This window comes from Solanum verrucosum, unplaced genomic scaffold (genome assembly GCF_900185275.1).
Source record: "Solanum verrucosum unplaced genomic scaffold, falcon-dt-bn FXZP01000115.1, whole genome shotgun sequence".
Classification (NCBI taxonomy): Eukaryota; Viridiplantae; Streptophyta; class Magnoliopsida; order Solanales; family Solanaceae; genus Solanum; species Solanum verrucosum.
In genome coordinates this window covers 863,511-882,396 of record NW_026020680.1, presented here as the reverse complement: position 1 = coordinate 882,396, position 18,886 = coordinate 863,511, and the positions used below count along the sequence as shown (strand labels likewise).

Sequence of the window (18,886 nt, the reverse complement as noted above, 5' to 3'; positions counted from 1 at the left end):
CTCCTAGTTTCCACATATGCTCCCCAATCAGAGTCACAGTAGGCAGTTAGTTGTGCAGTTTGATCAGATGGCATTAGTAATCATGAACCAGGTGGTTCATTAATATATCTCACCACTCTTAGTACAACCTCCCAATGTGACTGTTTAGGAGAGTGCATAAATTGACTTAGTCTATGTACAATGAAGGCAAGATCTGGTCTAGTCATAGTGAGATAGAGAAGTCTTTCTACTAGTCTTTGATACCTTGTAGGATTTTTAAGTAGATCATCACTTTTAGTCCTTGTGTCTGTGTTATTAACATGCTCATCATACTTGATAGAAGTGAGTTTTTGATTCATTTCTAGTGGTGTGTACACAGGTTTAGCTCCTCTTAGCCCAGACTCTGAAATTAGTTCCAAAGCATACTTTCTTTGTGTCATCAAAATACCCCTATTAGATCTAGAGAACTCAATTCCAAGGAAGAATTTGAGTTCACCTAGATCTTTCATCTTGAAGCTGGTTTGAATTTCCTGTCTAGTCTTGCATAACTGTTGAGAGCTGCTCCCAGTAATCAGAAGATCATCCATATACACTAACACTATCACAATATCACCCCTTAGCCTGTTTAGTGAAGAGTGAATAGTCAAAGTGGCTTTGTGTAAATCCCATTTGCACTAATGCCTCAGTCAGCTTTAAATTCCATTGCCTAGGTGCATATTTTAGACCATACAAGGACTTGTGTAATTTGCACACCTTCTTGCTTCCCCCCTAGTTTGTAAAGCCATCAGGAATCTACATGTACACTTCTTCTTTGAGATCGCCATTAAGAAAGGCATTGTGAACATCCATCTGATAAATATACCATCTTTGAAAGGCATCTAGAGCTACCACATCTCTCACAGTGACCATCTTGGCAACTGGACTGAAAGTTTCTCCGTAGTAAAGACCTTTTCTCTGACTGAACCCCTTAGCTACCAGCCTGGCCTTGAACCTCTCAACTTCCCCTGAGGCTAGAAAATTTATCTTATAGATCCACCTGCACCCAATAGGTACCTTTCCAGGTGGAAGATCAACAATGCTCCAGGTTTTATTTGCCTCTAGAGCTGCAATTTCCTCATTCATAGCTTTTACCCAAGCAGGATCAACAACAGCCTCTTTGAAGGTTACTGGTTCAGATATAGCTGAATAAGATTGGAAGGTTTGACTATAAGAGGGGGACATATGAGAATAAGTGAGATGATAGGCTAATGGATAGAGACAAGAGATAGCTCTTGCTTTTGGCTGTGTAGCAAAGTCCTGCAACCTTAAAAGGGGTTTACTGGGCCTGTCTGATTTTCTTGAAGATGCAACTGTTACCATATGAGGAATTGGAATAGGAACAGTAGATATAGGAAATGGTGATTCAGAAGGCATAACTCACTCAGAATCCATATTTACAGGAGTCACACTAGGTAGTGATACTGACTCGGAATCAATTGGTGAAATAAGGTCAAGGATAGGAAACATGGGATCTAAAAATGCTTGCGTGTGCTTGAAAGGAAACAAAAATTCTTGAAACACAACTTGCCTATTCACAAAGAACTTATGAGCATGAATATCATACATGACATCTCCTTTCTATATGGATGAATAACCCATAAACACTGCAGGAATGGCCCTGGAAGAGAACTTATCAGAAATTTTGGGACATGCAGCATAACATAGGCACCCAAAAATTTTCAGATGAGATAAGGATGGAGAGTGGACATATAGTTTTTCGTAGGGAGACTTATAGGTTAATACTCTAGAAGGAAGCCTATTGATAAGATACACAGTAGTTGAGACACAATGACCCCAATATTTGAGTGGTATAGAGGCTTGAATCTTGAGAGACATTGCCATGGCAAGAATGGTTCTATGCTTTCTTTGAACAACACTATTTTGTTGTGGTGTATAGACACAAGTACTCTGATGAGCAATTCCAAGTTCACTTAGTAAAGTCTGAACCTCACCATTAAAAAACTCACAACCATTGTCTGTTCTCAGAGTTTTAACAGTGGTAGAGAATACATTTTGGACCTGTTTAAGAAAGTTTCTGAGTACCACTATAGTGTCAGCTTTAGATAAAGTTTCTGAGTACCACTATAGTGTCAGCTTTAGATGCAAGTAGGAACACCCAAGTATACCTGCTAAAGTCATCCACAGTAGTAACAAAAAATCTATTTCCATTATAGGTAGGAACTCTGTAAGGTCCCCACAAATCACAATGCATCAATTCAAATACATGATTAGTCTTTTGAGTACTTATAGGAAATGGAAGTTTAACATGTCTAGCTAGAGGACAAACAGTGAATGAAGTTGATCAGTACTTGCTAATGTCTTAAGACACTCATGATTCTTTATTACACCAATAGGTGCATGACCAAATCTTTTGTGCCATATACTACTAGACTCAGACTGAGTAACAGAACTAACAGAATTAGTTATACTATAATTGACCAGCTGACTTAGAGCTTGACTTGGACCTTCATGTAGTATGTATAGACCATGTTCCTCCTTACCAATCCCCTTCACCAGACCAGTGTAGAGGTCCTGGAAAAGACAGAAGTCAGGAAAAAAACACACCATGCATTGTAATCTTTAGTTATCTTTGAGAATGACAACAAGTTAAACCTGAAGTCAGGTAAGAATAACACATTAGATATAGAATGATTTGTCAATACACAAGTACTTCCAATGTAAGTGACTGTTGTAACTTTACCATTTGGTAAATGAACCTTACTTTCTCCTTGTTCAGGCACATCCCTAGCTTTATTTAGAATGCCAAGGTCAGATGTGATGCTCCAGTATCAACTATCTATTTTCTACTTGTATAATTACATGACATAGTAAATAGGGAACTACCCGAATCATCAGTAGTGGCAATGTTTGCAGATGGTTTAACTTTTGTGTTGTCACCACTTGGTCTAGATAGAAGATGAATAATTTGTTGATACTGAGCAGGAGTGAAGAAAGCTCCAGAAAGAGGACCTGTTCCTGAAGTGTTGTTTCCTTTGATGCTGCAACTTATGTTCTCTTGTCCAGGATTAGAGTGGAGATCCACCTGATTAGCATACATCCCAGTGTTCAGAGGTTTCTTCTTGGACTTGAAGTCAGTAGGATATCCCACTATTTTGTAGCACTGTTCTCTGGAATGACCCTTACACCCACAATGTTCACATTGTAAGAAGTTTTTTCTGGCCTTGTAGCTTCTTCCTGAAGAGCTAGTACTGTGATTATATCTTTCATTGTGACCACCAACACTTGAAAATGATTTGGCAGAAGACACCTTAGATGAACCAGCTCCATTGTTATAGATGTTGTGTCTGTGAGTATACATTGTTGTGCCTTCTATCATCCATGAGTTATTGGAACTAGTACTAGCTAGACTTCTCTGTCTTTCTTGATCAATAAGTAGTGCATATGCTTTGTTGAGTGAAGGAATAGAACTCATCATGAGGGTAATACGACTCATTTAACCCCATTAAGAATTGCAATAACCTTTGATAATCACAATGTTCACCAAACTTTTTGGACTCGGGACATGGACACTGAGGACATGGCATGATAGCATCATACTCATCCTAGAGGTCTCTCAACCTTGAATGATAGTCAGCAATTGACATTGTTCCTTGAGTGAGAGAATGAATCTCTCTATGCAACTGAAAAATTCTGGATACATTCACAGTGTCAAACCTTTCTCTCATATCTAGCCACATCATTTTAGCATCAGATGCATATACAACAGAGCTAAGCAGACCAGGTCTCACTTCATTAATAAATAAACTCAAAACTATTGCATTACATTTTTCCCACTGATAATGTAATTCAGGCTCAAACATAGACTTAGGAAACCTTCCATCTACAAATCCTAGCTTACACTTCGACCTATTAAACCAATTCGAAAAGACCTAATCCACAAAGCGTAGTTTTCTGAACCTGTTAATTGTAGTGAGATTAGAGAACTACCTGAAACTTCTGTATTCTAAAGAAATAGATGATGATTGTGATCAATCACAGGAATTGTTGTTGTGCGTTTTTACCACTACCAGTGCTAGTAGTTCCAACTCAAGCTACATCTATTGTAGTTCTAGTCATGGGAACGTATGAACAACTTCTTCTGATTCACCAGTTTTTAGGAATGATGAGACCGGAGCATCTAATCCTTCTTCTAGATAATGAAGTCTCTATGATCGTAGGCTCTGATACCATGATAGCTCCATAGTTGGAGCTTTAAGCTTTACATTAATGTAGTGAGGAAGAAAGAAATTGTATTGATTGAATTATGTAACTTGATACATTGAATCTTTACACTGTGTATATTTATACTAATCACATGAGCTTGTAACTAACTAATGTCAGTTGTCTATATTTCTGACTAACTCTAGCTGATTAGTTAACTAACTCAATCATTTACACTAGTTAACAGTTTGGTTATAGATTTTAAAAAGCATATTATTTGGTTTGGTTTTGGTTTTACAAAAAAAAAACCTCAAATATTATATATATAAATTTTATAATTATTTATATATTATTCATAAATAAAATATAAATATTTTGTTAAATTTTAATTAACTTAAGTTTTTAAATACATTTTAGGAAAAATTACCTAACTACACATCATTTTTAACCCTATTTTCTATTATTCCCTAACATTTTAAAAAACTACAAAAATTCCTCTTTTTTCTCAAATTCGCTCATTTCCAGATACATAACTTTCAATCTTCCAACTCCACTATTTTCTCCCTTTATTCATGCCTATAATCACTCCACTATATCACCAATTACCTTTATCACTCCTTTATTTTGAATTTTAAATATTTTCTTCCTACAATTAATGATTTAAAGTTAATTAAGAGATAGTTCTTCATTTATTTTTTTCTTTCCGATTCTTTTTTTTTAACAGGAAAACACGAACAGTAGGCTCAATTTATTGACTATGTATCATATGTTTGTTGTGTATGTGCAGTACTATTTTACAACAAAAACATTGTTATCATATTCACAATTTTTTTTGTATATGATACACAACTACGTCAAATTATACGGGCATGATACATCTCATTTATACTACATGTATCGATCTCAAACCAAACAACTGTAACATCTCGCAAATTAAAAGAACTAGAAAGAGCTAGAATTAGAAAGAGTAATTTTTGGAAAAAAATAAAAATCTGGAGTATTGGTTAAGTTTGAGTTTTTTGGTCAACTTCAAACGACCATAACTCCTAGCTCAGGATGAGTTAGGTGTGTTTCCAAATATCGTAGAAAAGATCTTGGAATAATCTTTCCAACGCCGCCGAGTTTGCGCGATTCTGGGTTTGTATGAGTGAGTTATTCCCATTGAAAGTTGAGTTGTACAAATAAGGAAAGTTCCATCCGGATTTTAGAAGGGCATTATGGTCTTTTCACCACCCAATTAATTAATTTCATTTTTGGTAATTAAGTTGGGGTCTAAACTGATTGGATTCAGTTTACACTTTTGAGAAACAAGTTAGGGCTTTGAGAGCAGAGAAAAGAAGATGAGAAAAGAGGAGAAGGAGCAAGGAATCGTCAAGTTCTTGAAGCTAGGCTCGTGGATTTCGTCAAGGGGTGATCCCTACAAAGTATGTGAATTCACACAGCATTGGGCTCATTCACCCACGCGCCAAACATATTTAATTCAGCGTGAAATCGTCCTAAAAAGTTGAAAGTTTGAATGTTCTTGATATGTGTTCTCGAATTTACTTTTGTTCTTAAATTGGGATGAGATTGAGGAGTTTCTTGAGATTGTAGAGTCAACTATTAGAGTTGTTTGAGTTAGATTCTTGTGTATATGTTGTGGGTACCTGAATCTAAAGAGATATTGAGAAAAATAATCGAATTTAGGCGAATTGGGGCTGGAAAACGAAGAAGAAAAAAGTCGGGCAAATCTGGTGCCCTAGTCCGCGTCGCGGACTTGTCCCACGAGTTCACATAAATTTTCTTCGCGTTGCGGAGCGGTCACAAACCGTTCTGCCTCAAAATTTATTTTGCGATCAAAAAATTAAATGCGTTTCCGCGTCGCGGACTTGCTTCCAGGCAGTGATTTCTTGATCATTTCTTATGTTTAGTTATCTAAAATTATTCCTAAACATCATGAGATCTTTCCTATCACAAATTACAATCCTTGAATCCATAATTCAATTCAAGGAAAGTTAAGAGTCAAGTCAAGAGAAGTTCATAGAGTCTTCCAAAAGTCTTCTACAAATGTTTTAACTTTGTTTTAAGACTTAAGTTTGAAGTTGAGTAAAGAGTAAAGACTGAAGTCATTTCTTCAAAAGAGTATATCGGGACTATGTATTCCCAAAGAGTAAATGTTTTCACATTTAAACAAGAAAGGAAACTGAGATTTCCAAAAGAGCCTTTGAGCTTGTTTTTAGTAAAGAGTAAGAGTAAAGTTCATTCTTCAAGGATTATACGGGAACTAAGTATTCCCAAGAGTTAAAATGTTTTCACATTTGAGTAAAAAAGGAAACTGAGATTTCCAAGAGAGTTTTTAAGCTAAGTTTTTGAGTAATTATCTCAAACCAAAGAAAGAGTTTTGTTTTTACAAACATATGAGATAAATATATTTTGGGAGTAGTATTGAGCACCGCAATGAGGACAAGTTTGAGTTCAGATAACTCACGCCTCCATAAATCATGTAGCCATTAAGGGGTAAAGGATCATACTTTTTAGATAACTCCTTAAGTGCTTTTTAGCATAGACTAGTGGATCCACTTAGTTAAGGCGTTCTATATGACAACAAAGTATAGGACAGTTCTGGCAGCATGGACAAGACGTTGTATTACCACTTAGTCTCATAGTGGTGATTGTCGGTTAGAGAATCTCCCATAGAAACTATATTACTTTCATATATGAGTAAAGTTGAATTGATATTGCATTTTCTTTAACGAACTAAGTTGTTTTCTATTGTTTTAAAAGCTTTCTATATATTGCATGTGTTTTATTGCTTTATATTGAGTTAAGTTATTCAGGAGTTGACTAAAGTCAAGGTAAATGTTTCTTTCAGATTCTTTTCAAGCTTAAGTTATGTTTAGCATTCCAACTCGCATACTCGTACATTCAATGTACTGATGCCAGTTGGTTTGCATCTTATTATGATGCAGACACAGGTAACAGATCAGCATCCAGTGCCTCGTTGATCCAGTTGAGCACTCAGAGTCAGTTGGTGAGCCTCCTAGCTTTTCGGAGGATCCTTTTTATTGCTTTCAATATTTTAGTTCATTAGGATGTTGTGGGTCTTGTCCCGACGTCCATCTCTGTTGTTTAGAGGCTTCATAGACAGAGTTAGTGATGTTAGTTCACGAGTCTTTACTTTTCCTTTTCAGTTAAGTTGAGAATTAAGTTGCCACTTTGGTAGTGAATGTTATTTATTACATTCTAAGTTATTTATTGAACAGTTTAGTTTTTCTTTTAAAGTATATTTATCTTGAGTAAAGTCTTCCGCTGATTAAGTAAGTCAATACAAGGGTTCGCTTGGAGCCAGTAATGGTTCTCGAGTGCCAGTCACGTCCGGGGTGTAGGCTCGGGGCGTGACAACAACTTATGGGAACAATTACATGTTTAATGTATCATGTAACAATACAATACTTACCAATTTAAACAAGATACATAAATAGTAATGTATCATGCACTAATTTTTTTTTAGATATGATACATAAATTCAAATTTATACTAAATTACATAGCAACTACCACACGGTAATATATCGATCTCAAATCTAAGATCTTATGGGCAACAATTATTTATTTAATGTATCTAGTATAAATACAATATGTATCAATTTAAATAAGATACATAAATAGTAAAATGCTAAGTAGCAAAGATAGTCATGATCTATCTTCTCAAAAATTTTGACAATTTTGAATCAAAATTGAAAGGATCTTCAATAAACTAGGAGAATAATTTTGAATCTCAAAATGAAAGGATCTTCGATGAATTGGGAGAAGAAAGAATCTTGAATCTCAAAATTTTTGACAATCTTGAATCAAAATTGAAAGGATCTTCAATGAACTTGAAGATTCAAAAGGAAATCGTTTGTCCAATAACAATTCCATCACTTTTGTTTCCTTCGTAACTCACCTCGCTTACCCAAAATTTTGACAAAAGTTTTTGAATCAAATCTGAAAGGTTTCTTCGTTGAATGGGGGGAGTAATTTGAAATTTTGAATTTCTTCGTTCTGTTAGGATTTACCTTTGTATGATTGAGAGTAAGAAGAAACATAAACGTAATTTATGGGATTTAATTAATTTTCAGATTTTATTCCCTTTTTAGCGCAACAGAAAAATTCTTCTTGTATTAGAATTAATTTATCCGGATGGTGAATTAATGTATCTAAATGGTACAAATTTTAAGGGATTATTGTAATTAGAAAAAGAATAGGGATAAGATGTAATTTACTCTTTACACTATGAGATTTATGTAAATTATACTTAATTTTATCATTTTCTGAAGCCCAACACTTAAATTTTAACCCAACTATTAAAATCCTAAGACAACGTCCATCAAATATCCATTACCTTATCTTTACCTACCCTACCTTAAATTACATAGTCACCGTTTCTCTTGATAGAATCACTTTAAAATAGCTTTAGTATTGCCTAATTGAATCCACAATAGTGGATTGTTCATGTATTAGGTGTGTGTCTATCGAGATGTCTATGCCCTCAACAAATTTATTACTTTCAAATAAAAAAATTGAACCAAACCAACAATTATGTTTTTCGTTTAGTTTGGTTTGCTTTTAGACATTTAAAAATTGATTGTATTGGGTTGATTTTGACTTTGGCCAATAATCGATTCAAACCGAACCATGAACACCCATAATCCATAAAATTAAAGCAGATAAAAGAAAAATCACCTAATTAATATGGTATCTTTACTAAAGATTGAAAACCTAAAACCTCATGTTGCCTATCTCACTTCATTGAAAGGGGTTGCAACATTGCAAATGGGTTAAAGCTCAGCATATAAAATTCTCGGCAACAACATCAATGGCGCATGAATCAGAATCAGTGTCACTTCTTCCTCCAGAAATAATATCTGAAATACTGGTAAGGCTACCCGTGAAATCCTTGTTGATGATGAGGTGCGTTTCTAAATCTTGGCTTTCTCTAATCTCAACTCGTCAATTCATCAAAACCCATTTAGAATTTTCAACCAACAAACAAGATTTTGCTCACGACATCCTTCTTAGTAGCTCTTCTTTTGAGCATACCCTAAGATTTTACACTTGCTCTCTTTATGCAATTATGTATCAAGAATCTCCACATGTACCTGATGACCTTGATTTTCCTTGCAAAGACCCACTTGTTAATTATAACTTTGTGGGTTCATGTGAGGGGTTGCTCTGTATTTCTGGTGGTGCTCATGATCTATTTCTATGGAATCCGTCTATAAGAAAGTCGAAGAAACTGCCAATTTCAGGAAGTAATGTGCATTGTAGTTCGTATTTGGCTTATGGTATTGGTTATAATGAGTGTCAAGATGATTACAAAGTTGTAGAAGTTATGGGAAGTTCGCATAGTGAGTATGGATTTCAGAATGAGTTTAGGGTTTATAGTCTAAGAACTAATTCTTGGAAAATGATTCAAGAGTACCCCGGTGTTATATTTTGCAACGATCCTGCTAAATTTGTGAATGGAAGACTTCATTGGATTGCTACTCGTGTTAGTGATAAGAATGACTCATGGTTTATCTCTTCATTAAACCTCGTCGATGAGAGATATGAAAATGTAGCATTGCCTGATCTTGTTTATGGTAATTTTGATTGGGAATTAGGGATTTTAGGTGGTAATCTATGTGTATTTTGTGACTATTATAAGGTTCGGATGGATGTGTGGGTAATGAAGGCATATGGACTTGTGGAGTCGTGGACTAAGGTGGCTTCAATCCCTTATTTTACAGCTATTGAGCACTCGCCTTTTCCAGTTTTCATCTCTCATAATGATGAAATTTTACTGCAACACCGTTCAAGTTTATTGATATATAATTCAACACACAATACTTTCAAGCATCCTCAGGTTCAGATCCATCATGGTTATAAAATTCAATTTAGTTTGTACACGAAAAGTCTTGTTTCGCCACATTTTGTTGAGGAAGTTTGAAAAGCTATGGATAGATGAATGACTGATGGAAATTTGTGCTATGGTTTTTCTTTTGTGGTCTTGTGCATAGTGATAAACTGACAAAGTCTTACTTGATGATTCCGGATTTTGGCCAAAAGAAGAAAGAGCGAAAATTTTGGCTCTTAGGCTGACAATTGGATCATCAAAGGGAGTAAAGCCCTATGATGTTAGTATGACACTTATGGTTGGAGTTGGTTCTTTGAAAATATCATCCTTTACAAAAGTAGGTGACACCAACAAAATTGGCTTTTTAGAATCTTTAAGTCAGCTTGGAAGTTCCTCCAAAGTTTATTTATCCTGCACTTTCACTGACTCAATGGTTCGAATGTAGTGCAACCGCAGTTTGCAACATACCCCCAGGGTGGACGAGTTGGTTGAGCAAGGGATATTTCAAATAGGTGGTCACAAGTTTGAAACCCCCTGCATGCTTTCTCAGTTGCACGGGGCTTGTCTAGTGTAATTTGGGTTCCTTTGTCATCAAAAAAAGAAAAAGCACAGTGCCAACATTTATTGTGGAAAAGGAACTGCTGGTTTTTGAATACTACCTTCTGCAGGGCAGCACAAGATTGAGAATTGGAGTTCAATATCATTTTGCTAATTAATTCAAGCTGACAAAATCAGACAGGGATGAGTTTATACAGTAATGCTACCCGGAATCAACAATTTTCTATCTGTGCTTAGCACTATGTCATAGTTAATTTGGTACAAAGTGAGTTACATTACATAATGCTGATGAGTAAAAGCTCTAAGAACTAAGAAGGGGTACTGTTTTCAGTTGACAATATAAATGGAAGGCGAAAAGCTGCACTCTCGGCATGAAAGCAAAGGAGACTCTCAACCATAGTGCATTAGCTCTTTTTTTTTTAATCTTAGATTCTTTGCTTTTGTTGTTTGTTTGTTGGGGTTTGTTTAATTCTTGGTTGCTTCAGCTTGATAAAGTTTTCTATATTTTTGTAGGAAAGGATTCCTCTTAGTTTTCCTTATTTCTGATTCTACCTTTATAGAATTTGCATTCTATAAATACAATAAAATTCAATAGAATCTGTATCAGATTGGAGTCATGACTAGCATGGACAATTTGTCTGAGAATGTAATTCACAAACTATGGAGTTTGTACCTTTGAGAAATGCCTTTTCTTCTACATCATACCTGCATTTTGTATTTTCCTTGGGTAATGGCTTTATCTGGTGGAGACTCTTCCCTCCTCTTCCTTTTAGTTTCTCTTTTACATGACTTCTTGGAGCAATCCCCTTGATATTCAAACGATTTGTCCCCATCTTTCGATACAGATGCATCAAAAGGAAAGGTACAACAAACAAATAAATCAGTGTGTTCTCTATTTAAAAATGGAATACTAGTGTTTATCTAGGATAATAAATAGGCAATAGAATGCACGATAAATCTGTAGAAACAAACATTTGTCCAATTGAGTGAGCACTTAGTAGGAATTTGAGTTCCACATACTGATGTACGGAGACATATTTGTAGGCTTTTACTTCTTTTAATTGACTATTGTGACGCTTGCTTCCATGACGAGTAGAATGCCTCAAATTCTTCATATGCATTGAAAGATCCATGAAACAAGAAATCATTTCAATAGTTGATGTTAGGGTGAGTCTCTTAGGATGACAACTCCATAACAAAGCATTCACAAGTGTTGGGTACTTAATAAAAATACAAATATTGAGTAACAAAAAAATAATTAACAAACAAAAATTACTATAAATACAATTCTGGTATGAATCTTCCTCCTCCTCCCCCTCCTCCCCAGCTGACCGCAGGTTGGATAATATCCGCTTGCAACGAAGAGGCTCTTTTCCACGAAGGCAAAATCACTCTTGCATTCAAGATCTTCACACCAGTTCATTTTCTGATTGATCAGAAAGACCAACCCGGTCCTAGTGAGAAGAAGATGGTTAGACGCCAATTGAAAGAGAAGTAGTTTTTCCATGATGACCGGTTGACTTCACTTAATAGAGTCCTAAGGGCAGTCTATTTGAGAAGGGGCCATATTAGTTTTTATTAGCTGTCCAAGGGAAAAGAGTAAGTACTGGCTGTTTGCATGTCCGAGCTAAGATCGGTTGAGGCGGGTAGGGTTGCCTAACTTACTTCCCTCCTCCTCCTCCTCCTTTTGTTATGTTCCTTTATTTCAATTTTTTGTTCACCAAACCAGAATCCAAATTTATATTCTCTTGTGTATTAGAAGTCCTATAAGCAAAATTCGAAATTATTAAATATGAATGTATTAAAAAAATCAAATAATATATGATGTATGAATGTCAATATATATTACTACAATCTACTAAATCTCAAATATGAAAACAAAATCACAAAAAATGAACAATAGTGTTTAAAAGACGAAATATCTTAAATACATAAAAGAAGGAAATCTCATATAATACCTGCTGAATATGAAAACAAACTCACAAGAAAATTGAACAATTCAGTTTAAAAGACAGAAAATCCGAAATACAAGATACTTGATGAATATGAAAACAAAATCACTCACAAAATACTTGTTGAATACGAATTTATCTTTATCAATGGGTGAAAAATATTTTTAATTAATTGTGTATTTCTTGAACAAAATGTAGGAAATTCGCAGAATTGATTTTCTTGAGCAAGGAAGGAAATAACAATGGTGAAAAAAGGAAGATAGAGAAAGGAGTGATTGGGGTAAAACCTAGAAGAGGAGTAAGTGCGTAATGAGGTTTTTTTTTATATCGGATAGTAGGGTAAAAACTGGTCTAATGTGGAACTGATTTGAGAAATAAAAGAAAAGAAAATTAATTATATTAAGATACAATTTATTTTCTACAATATTGACATTTTTAAAAAATTATTTTAAAGTGTAGATATTTTTAATAATTATATTAGGGATTGTGACTAATTTACTAATTTTTCCTTTTTTATTTGATGCAAATTTTACTTTAAGAGAAAAGAAAAAGGATGAAAAAAGAAACCAAAAAGCAAGAAAAATTACCTGTTCACTGAAAAGCGTCCTTTAGGAAAATAGAATCAGTTTTGCTGCCTCTATAAAGTGTTTCCTTTGAGAGTGTGATTCATCCTTTTCAATGCGGTTAAATGTTACTCTCTCTATTTCAAATTAATTAAATTATTAAGATATTTTATACATTTTAAGAAAAGAAGATTAAGACATAAATTATATATAACTTTTTATTTTTATCTTTATTAATTATTATCAAATTTATGATTAAAATAACTACATATTAATTACTCCCTCCATTCCATATTAATTGAATTATTGAGATATTTTTATTTTTCAAATTAACTTAATTGCTCAATATTCAAGATTATTTTTAAAATATTCTTCCAATTTTACCCTTCATTTGAATTTTCAATGTGACGACTTCAATAAATTTGACAATAATTATTAAGGGTAAAAATGAAAAACTATGTTCAATTTATGTCTTAATCTACTTTTCTTAAAGGGTGTGAAACACCTTAAAAATTCAAGGGAAAAGGGTTTGATATACCCCTCAACTTTGTCATTTAGAACTGATATACCCCTCGTTATGAAATTGGCTCATATATACCCCTACTTATATACAAATGGCTCACATATACCCTTTTCCTCTAACGGAAATGAAAAAAATTAATTTTAGTTTACTTTTTTATTATATATATATATACACTACCATATGAGTATATTTAATCCTCCTCAATTTTTATTTTTATTTTGACTTTTTTTTTATTTCAATGACTAATTTAGATTTATTATTTTGTTGATCAAAATTATTTATGTTTCACTAATATTCTTGTAAACTTATTATAGCTGGCCAAATTTTTTTCTTCAAATACAAAAATTAAATTATAATATAGACAAAAAAATAGTTTTAAAAGGAATGAAAGAAAAAAATAAAATAAGAATAAGAAACTCAAATAATTATAATCAAAGAAGTCAAAAAATAATTTATGTATGAAAAAGTTTAAAATATACCTTGAACTTTATTAGAAGAATCATATATACCCCTAAATAATTTTAAAGAAAATTAAAAGTCAAAAATATAAATTTAAAACTAATTATTTAAAATGAAAGAAGTATTAGATGATTCATCGTTTCCAATGCAATTAATTACTATTAGGCTTTTTAGAAAAATTTCTCTCTGCCTATGCAGTTAGCTCGACTCCATTTATTGTTTCTTGATGCACGTTGGGATTCTTTCACATATTCATTTATTATTTATCAAACCAAATTAGATAAATTAAATTACTAAAGAATTTTTCAAATTCTAGAGGTTTGTGTATATGTTTTTTAAACCTTTTTTAAAAATTTATTAAAAATTTATTTTAAAAATCTTCTTATTTTCTTTATCTTGTATATTTAATCTAACTGAATATATATAATTTTTTAAAAACTTCATTTATCTAGTATTTAAACCTTTTTTTTTCTTTTCTTTTTTTACCTTCATACATTGTTTTTTCTCTTCTTTTTTTATTGATTTTATTTATTCTTTTTATTTTCTTTGCCTTTCCTTTTATTTTGATTTCAATTTAGTATTTTATTTGTATTTATATTTATTATTCCTTAAACATAGACTAATTTTATACATTAAAATGTTGAAAAAAGTAGACAATTTTAACTATTTAGTGTTTAGATTTTAATACAACATCTTAAATAATCAAATGCGCATTTAGATTTAAAAGTCTAAATCTTGATAAAGGTCTAAATCTTGATACACATCTAAATATTTAGATGTGCATTTTGCAGATTCAGATATGTTAATTTTATGAAAACGAAAGCACAACTTTAGTGAAAAAAGGCGTAGTTAAAGAATATATATCAGGCTAATTGTATAAACGAAATAACTATAAATTAAGTGACATGAAAACATGTAAATGTTAGAAAACTATATGCACAGCGGAAGCATATCAGGATCATTCTGCTTACATGAATAATAGATAACCAATACCGTTTATGCTAGAGCACATAAATTTGTTGAAATTTAATTCGATAAATACATCTTGAAGCGTGAGCAGAGATACCTTCAAACGAATCCCCAAGTTAAACAGACTTTCAAGCGAATATATCCACAAGATAGACAACAACTATGGTCTTCTACAGTGATCCCAAGTTCACATCCGAACTCTCTCAAAACTTTTGTGGGCAAATATGAATAGGAACCTTCAATCTTTTTCTAGATTAGGAGAATCTCTATTTGTAGAGATTTCTTCCCAATCCAAAAAGGAGAAGAAAACCCAGTTTTCTTGAAAAAACAAGAAACACACGCCTGACCTTTTTTTTTCTTTAGAAATAGGATTCTGAATTTTAGTTAGATATGGGCACTGTAGGGACCACATAATTAATTACTGAGGCTTCCTATTATGGAAATAATTTAAATAATTAATTTGAATTTATTCTTTCCATAATAAATTACAAATCATTCCACTAGAAATTCGTAATTGCACTCCTCTATTTATATTTCGAAATTTCCATTAAACACTTGTGTAATTCCCCATGTTAAGATTACATATACTAATCAATAAATTAAATTACTGACGAATTTAATTCAATGATTAATTTTCTTTAGAGCACTACTTAACTTATTTCATGTGTCGGATTCATAAATCCACTTGCAAGGTTTGACACGATGAAAACTTATAAGTTTCTCAAAAAGGCATATCAATCAATCTCTATAATGAGACATGAATTCCATTAACTAACTTATTATTTCACCACTATATATTATTATCATCCAATCTACCAAGCATATTGACCCATCTCGAAATCTCACCTTTTAATAAATCAAAACGATAATTAATATATACAGATCATAATAGTTATATCAGGATTAAGAATATAAGTACATTTAATAGTTTAGAGAATATGTTTTTGTCAGTCAGTCTAAAAAACTACCTCTACTCGGTCCCGTTCAATACATACAAAATGCACTAGCACAAGAAGTTGGAACCATATCGTTCCCATAATTAAGATAAATTACATATAATCTTGTGCTACAATCGTACCGATGACATGTCCAATTTACATCCTAGATTGTGAACAAAAATCTTTATACATATAAGAATCGATGATTTAATCCTCTGTGTATAAGCTAAAACTCTACACACTAAATCATCTACTATATAAGTAAATAGACACCATAAATGAATATATGATCTATTAAAACTGAATAAATATTTATTCTATAATAAATATTATATCTTAAGATATAGTTAATAGTATATATCCCAACAATCTCTCACTTAGACTTTTAACCATCACAACTGTTATAATGTAATATATCTAAATACATGATTAATAGTATATACCTTAACAATCTCCCACTTAGATATTTAATTTTGAAAATTATTAAAATACTATGTCTAAACACATAATTAATAGTACATACCCTAACAGTAAACCAAGTACATAAATCAATATAATATTTTTTGCTTTAGATGAAAAAGAAGAAAACAGTTTTACCTAAAAAAACAAGTTTAAGTTACTATTTATTTCTTGGACCCTTCTAGAAGAAATTTGTTTCCAATTTATTTTTGCGCTACTTATTTCTGTTACTTGTTTTTTGTTTAATTTAGTTAATTTATTAACCAGCCATTTTCGGCTGGTCAGATTTTTTTGTTTTTGAACAATTTTAGTAGTTTACATATAAAATCGGCCTGATTGGGTCAAGATTCAATTAAAAAAAGAGAGTTAAAGTTACAATTAATAAACTTTCTCAAAGCATAATACCAAAAGAACTAATTTTGGACACCACAATTTTCTTAATTATAAGATACTAAACTAAAAAGAACGAAAATAGGAAAAATCGGGAAGAGCTTAACTAACTTTGTCTAGGAAAGGGTTTAACTTATAGTTTTCCTTATTGGATTGTGACTTACAGAATTTGCATTCTATAAATACAACATAATTCCACAGACACTGTATCAGATTGCAGTCATGACTAGCATGGACGGATTGTCTGAATGCGTTATTCACAAAATACTCTCTTATCTTAGTTTTCAAGAAGCAGCCAAGTTGAGCCTTGTCTCCAAAACATGGCTACAAGCTTGGTTAGCTCATCCCAACTTGGAATTCACCTTATTGTCTTCAAAACATGGCTACAATATTCATGATAGGAAAATTGTGGATCAAGTTATGGAGAGATATAGGCAAACAAAAGTCCCTATTGAAAAATTTCATCTTTCAGTTACAATTTTTGCTCATCCTTTTGCTTTCCCTCAGATGGATAAGTGGCTCGACATTGCTCTTCAAAACGGTGTAAAAGATTTGTCCTGTGAGGTTTCTCTCCCTTCATACCCTTTCCCTATTTTCACTTTCTTGGCACCAAAATCTCTAAGAGAATTGGTTCTGTCGGGATGTAATCTCATGGATCATTCATTATCTACTACTACAACTCAAGTGGCAAGCTGTCATTCTTTGAGAAAGCTTTCTCTAACTGAGGTTGGATTAGACGACAACATGCTTCGAGCTCTGCTCAATTGTTGTCTCTTGATTGATGATTTCATCATTGAGCATTGCCGTTTATTGACAAAGATTGAGCTGCGAAATCTTCAAAATATCAAGTCAGTCTCTATTAGTTGCTGCAGGAACCAGGGTGTTACAATCCAGGCACCGACTCTACAGCACTTGTCTTATATTGGGTGTTTTCGAGAAGAATCCCCTGCATTGGATATTGTTGAGTGTCGAAAACTAAAATCTTTACAGCTAACAGATATGAGGATATCTGAAGGATATCTCCAGCGCCTTATTTCTACATCTCAATTCCTTGAGAGTTTGACATTAGATAACGTTTCTACAAGGTTGGAAAGGTTCAAAATTTGCGGGAGTCAATCCCTAAAGTTCTTCGCAATTTCGAATTGTAAAGGATTACGGGAGATTAATGCTCCAAATTTGGTATCACTCGAGTATGATGGAGATCAAATTCCTGAGCTTAAGATTGCAAAAAGGTCTCGCCAATTGAAGAAATCAGAAATATATCTTGATAGCTTGAAAATTTTGAATGCTGAATGGTTTGGTGAGTTGAGGAAATTTCTATCAAAGTCGAGCTCTTGGTCTCTAGTTTCCCTTAGTTTTGAGGAATGCAGTGAGATAAACATGAAAGATTTGGTACTGCACCATAAAGTTGCAACACCCAAAGTGAACGATTTAGTTGTATGTATAGAATCGTCTGACAAATACCCAACACTACTTGTGGATGCTTTGCTATGGAGTTGTCATCCTAAGAGACTCATCCTAAAATCAAGTATTGAAATGATATATTGTTTCATGGATCGTTTAATGTATATGAAGAATTCAAGGCATTCTACTTGTCATGAAAGCAAGCGTTGCAAATATAGTCAATTAAAAGTCTATAAATTTGACTCGGAGCATCAGTGTGTGGAACTCGAAAATGGAGAGCTGGCAATGAGGGACCTTACAGAGACGGAGACAGTTTCGTTTGAATTATATTGGTGATGTAGTTTAGATTGTACTGAACGTATTAGACGTAGTTGTAGACTTACCACAACTTTGTTTTCTTTTTTGAATTATATATATGAGACCTCTCTTTTCAACACAGTTTCGTTTCAATGATTTACAACTCATTTTGTTCAGTGTACTTTTGAACTATATATTGCATTATTGCTTCCTCATTTGTTTGTCCTACTTTCCTCTTTAGTCTTTTTCAAATCAAACTGAAATATTGTTGAACAAACTACATTGCAGTCTAGATTGGAGAGAATGCACTATATTTGCTTGCTTAGCAATTACATAGTT

General features: G+C 33.0%; 3 protein-coding genes across 4 annotated transcripts in view; 2 read left to right on the top strand and 1 right to left on the bottom strand.

Moving 5' to 3' along the window:
• The window catches only part of LOC125812189 (mitochondrial thiamine diphosphate carrier 2-like), a 252,341-nt gene that overhangs the window by 67,584 nt on the left and 165,871 nt on the right, over window positions 1-18,886 (bottom strand). The window lies entirely within an intron of this gene.
• On the top strand, window positions 9,009-10,173 carry LOC125812186 (F-box/kelch-repeat protein At3g23880-like). Its single transcript, XM_049491707.1, has one exon. It carries the CDS (start codon window positions 9,016-9,018, stop codon window positions 10,126-10,128), a length of 1,113 nt encoding a protein of 370 aa, XP_049347664.1. The 5' UTR covers window positions 9,009-9,015; the 3' UTR covers window positions 10,129-10,173.
• On the top strand, window positions 11,888-18,586 carry LOC125812249 (FBD-associated F-box protein At3g52670-like). Its single transcript, XM_049491770.1, has 2 exons — window positions 11,888-12,064; window positions 17,048-18,586. Exons 1-2 carry the CDS (start codon window positions 11,888-11,890, stop codon window positions 18,584-18,586), a joined length of 1,716 nt encoding a protein of 571 aa, XP_049347727.1.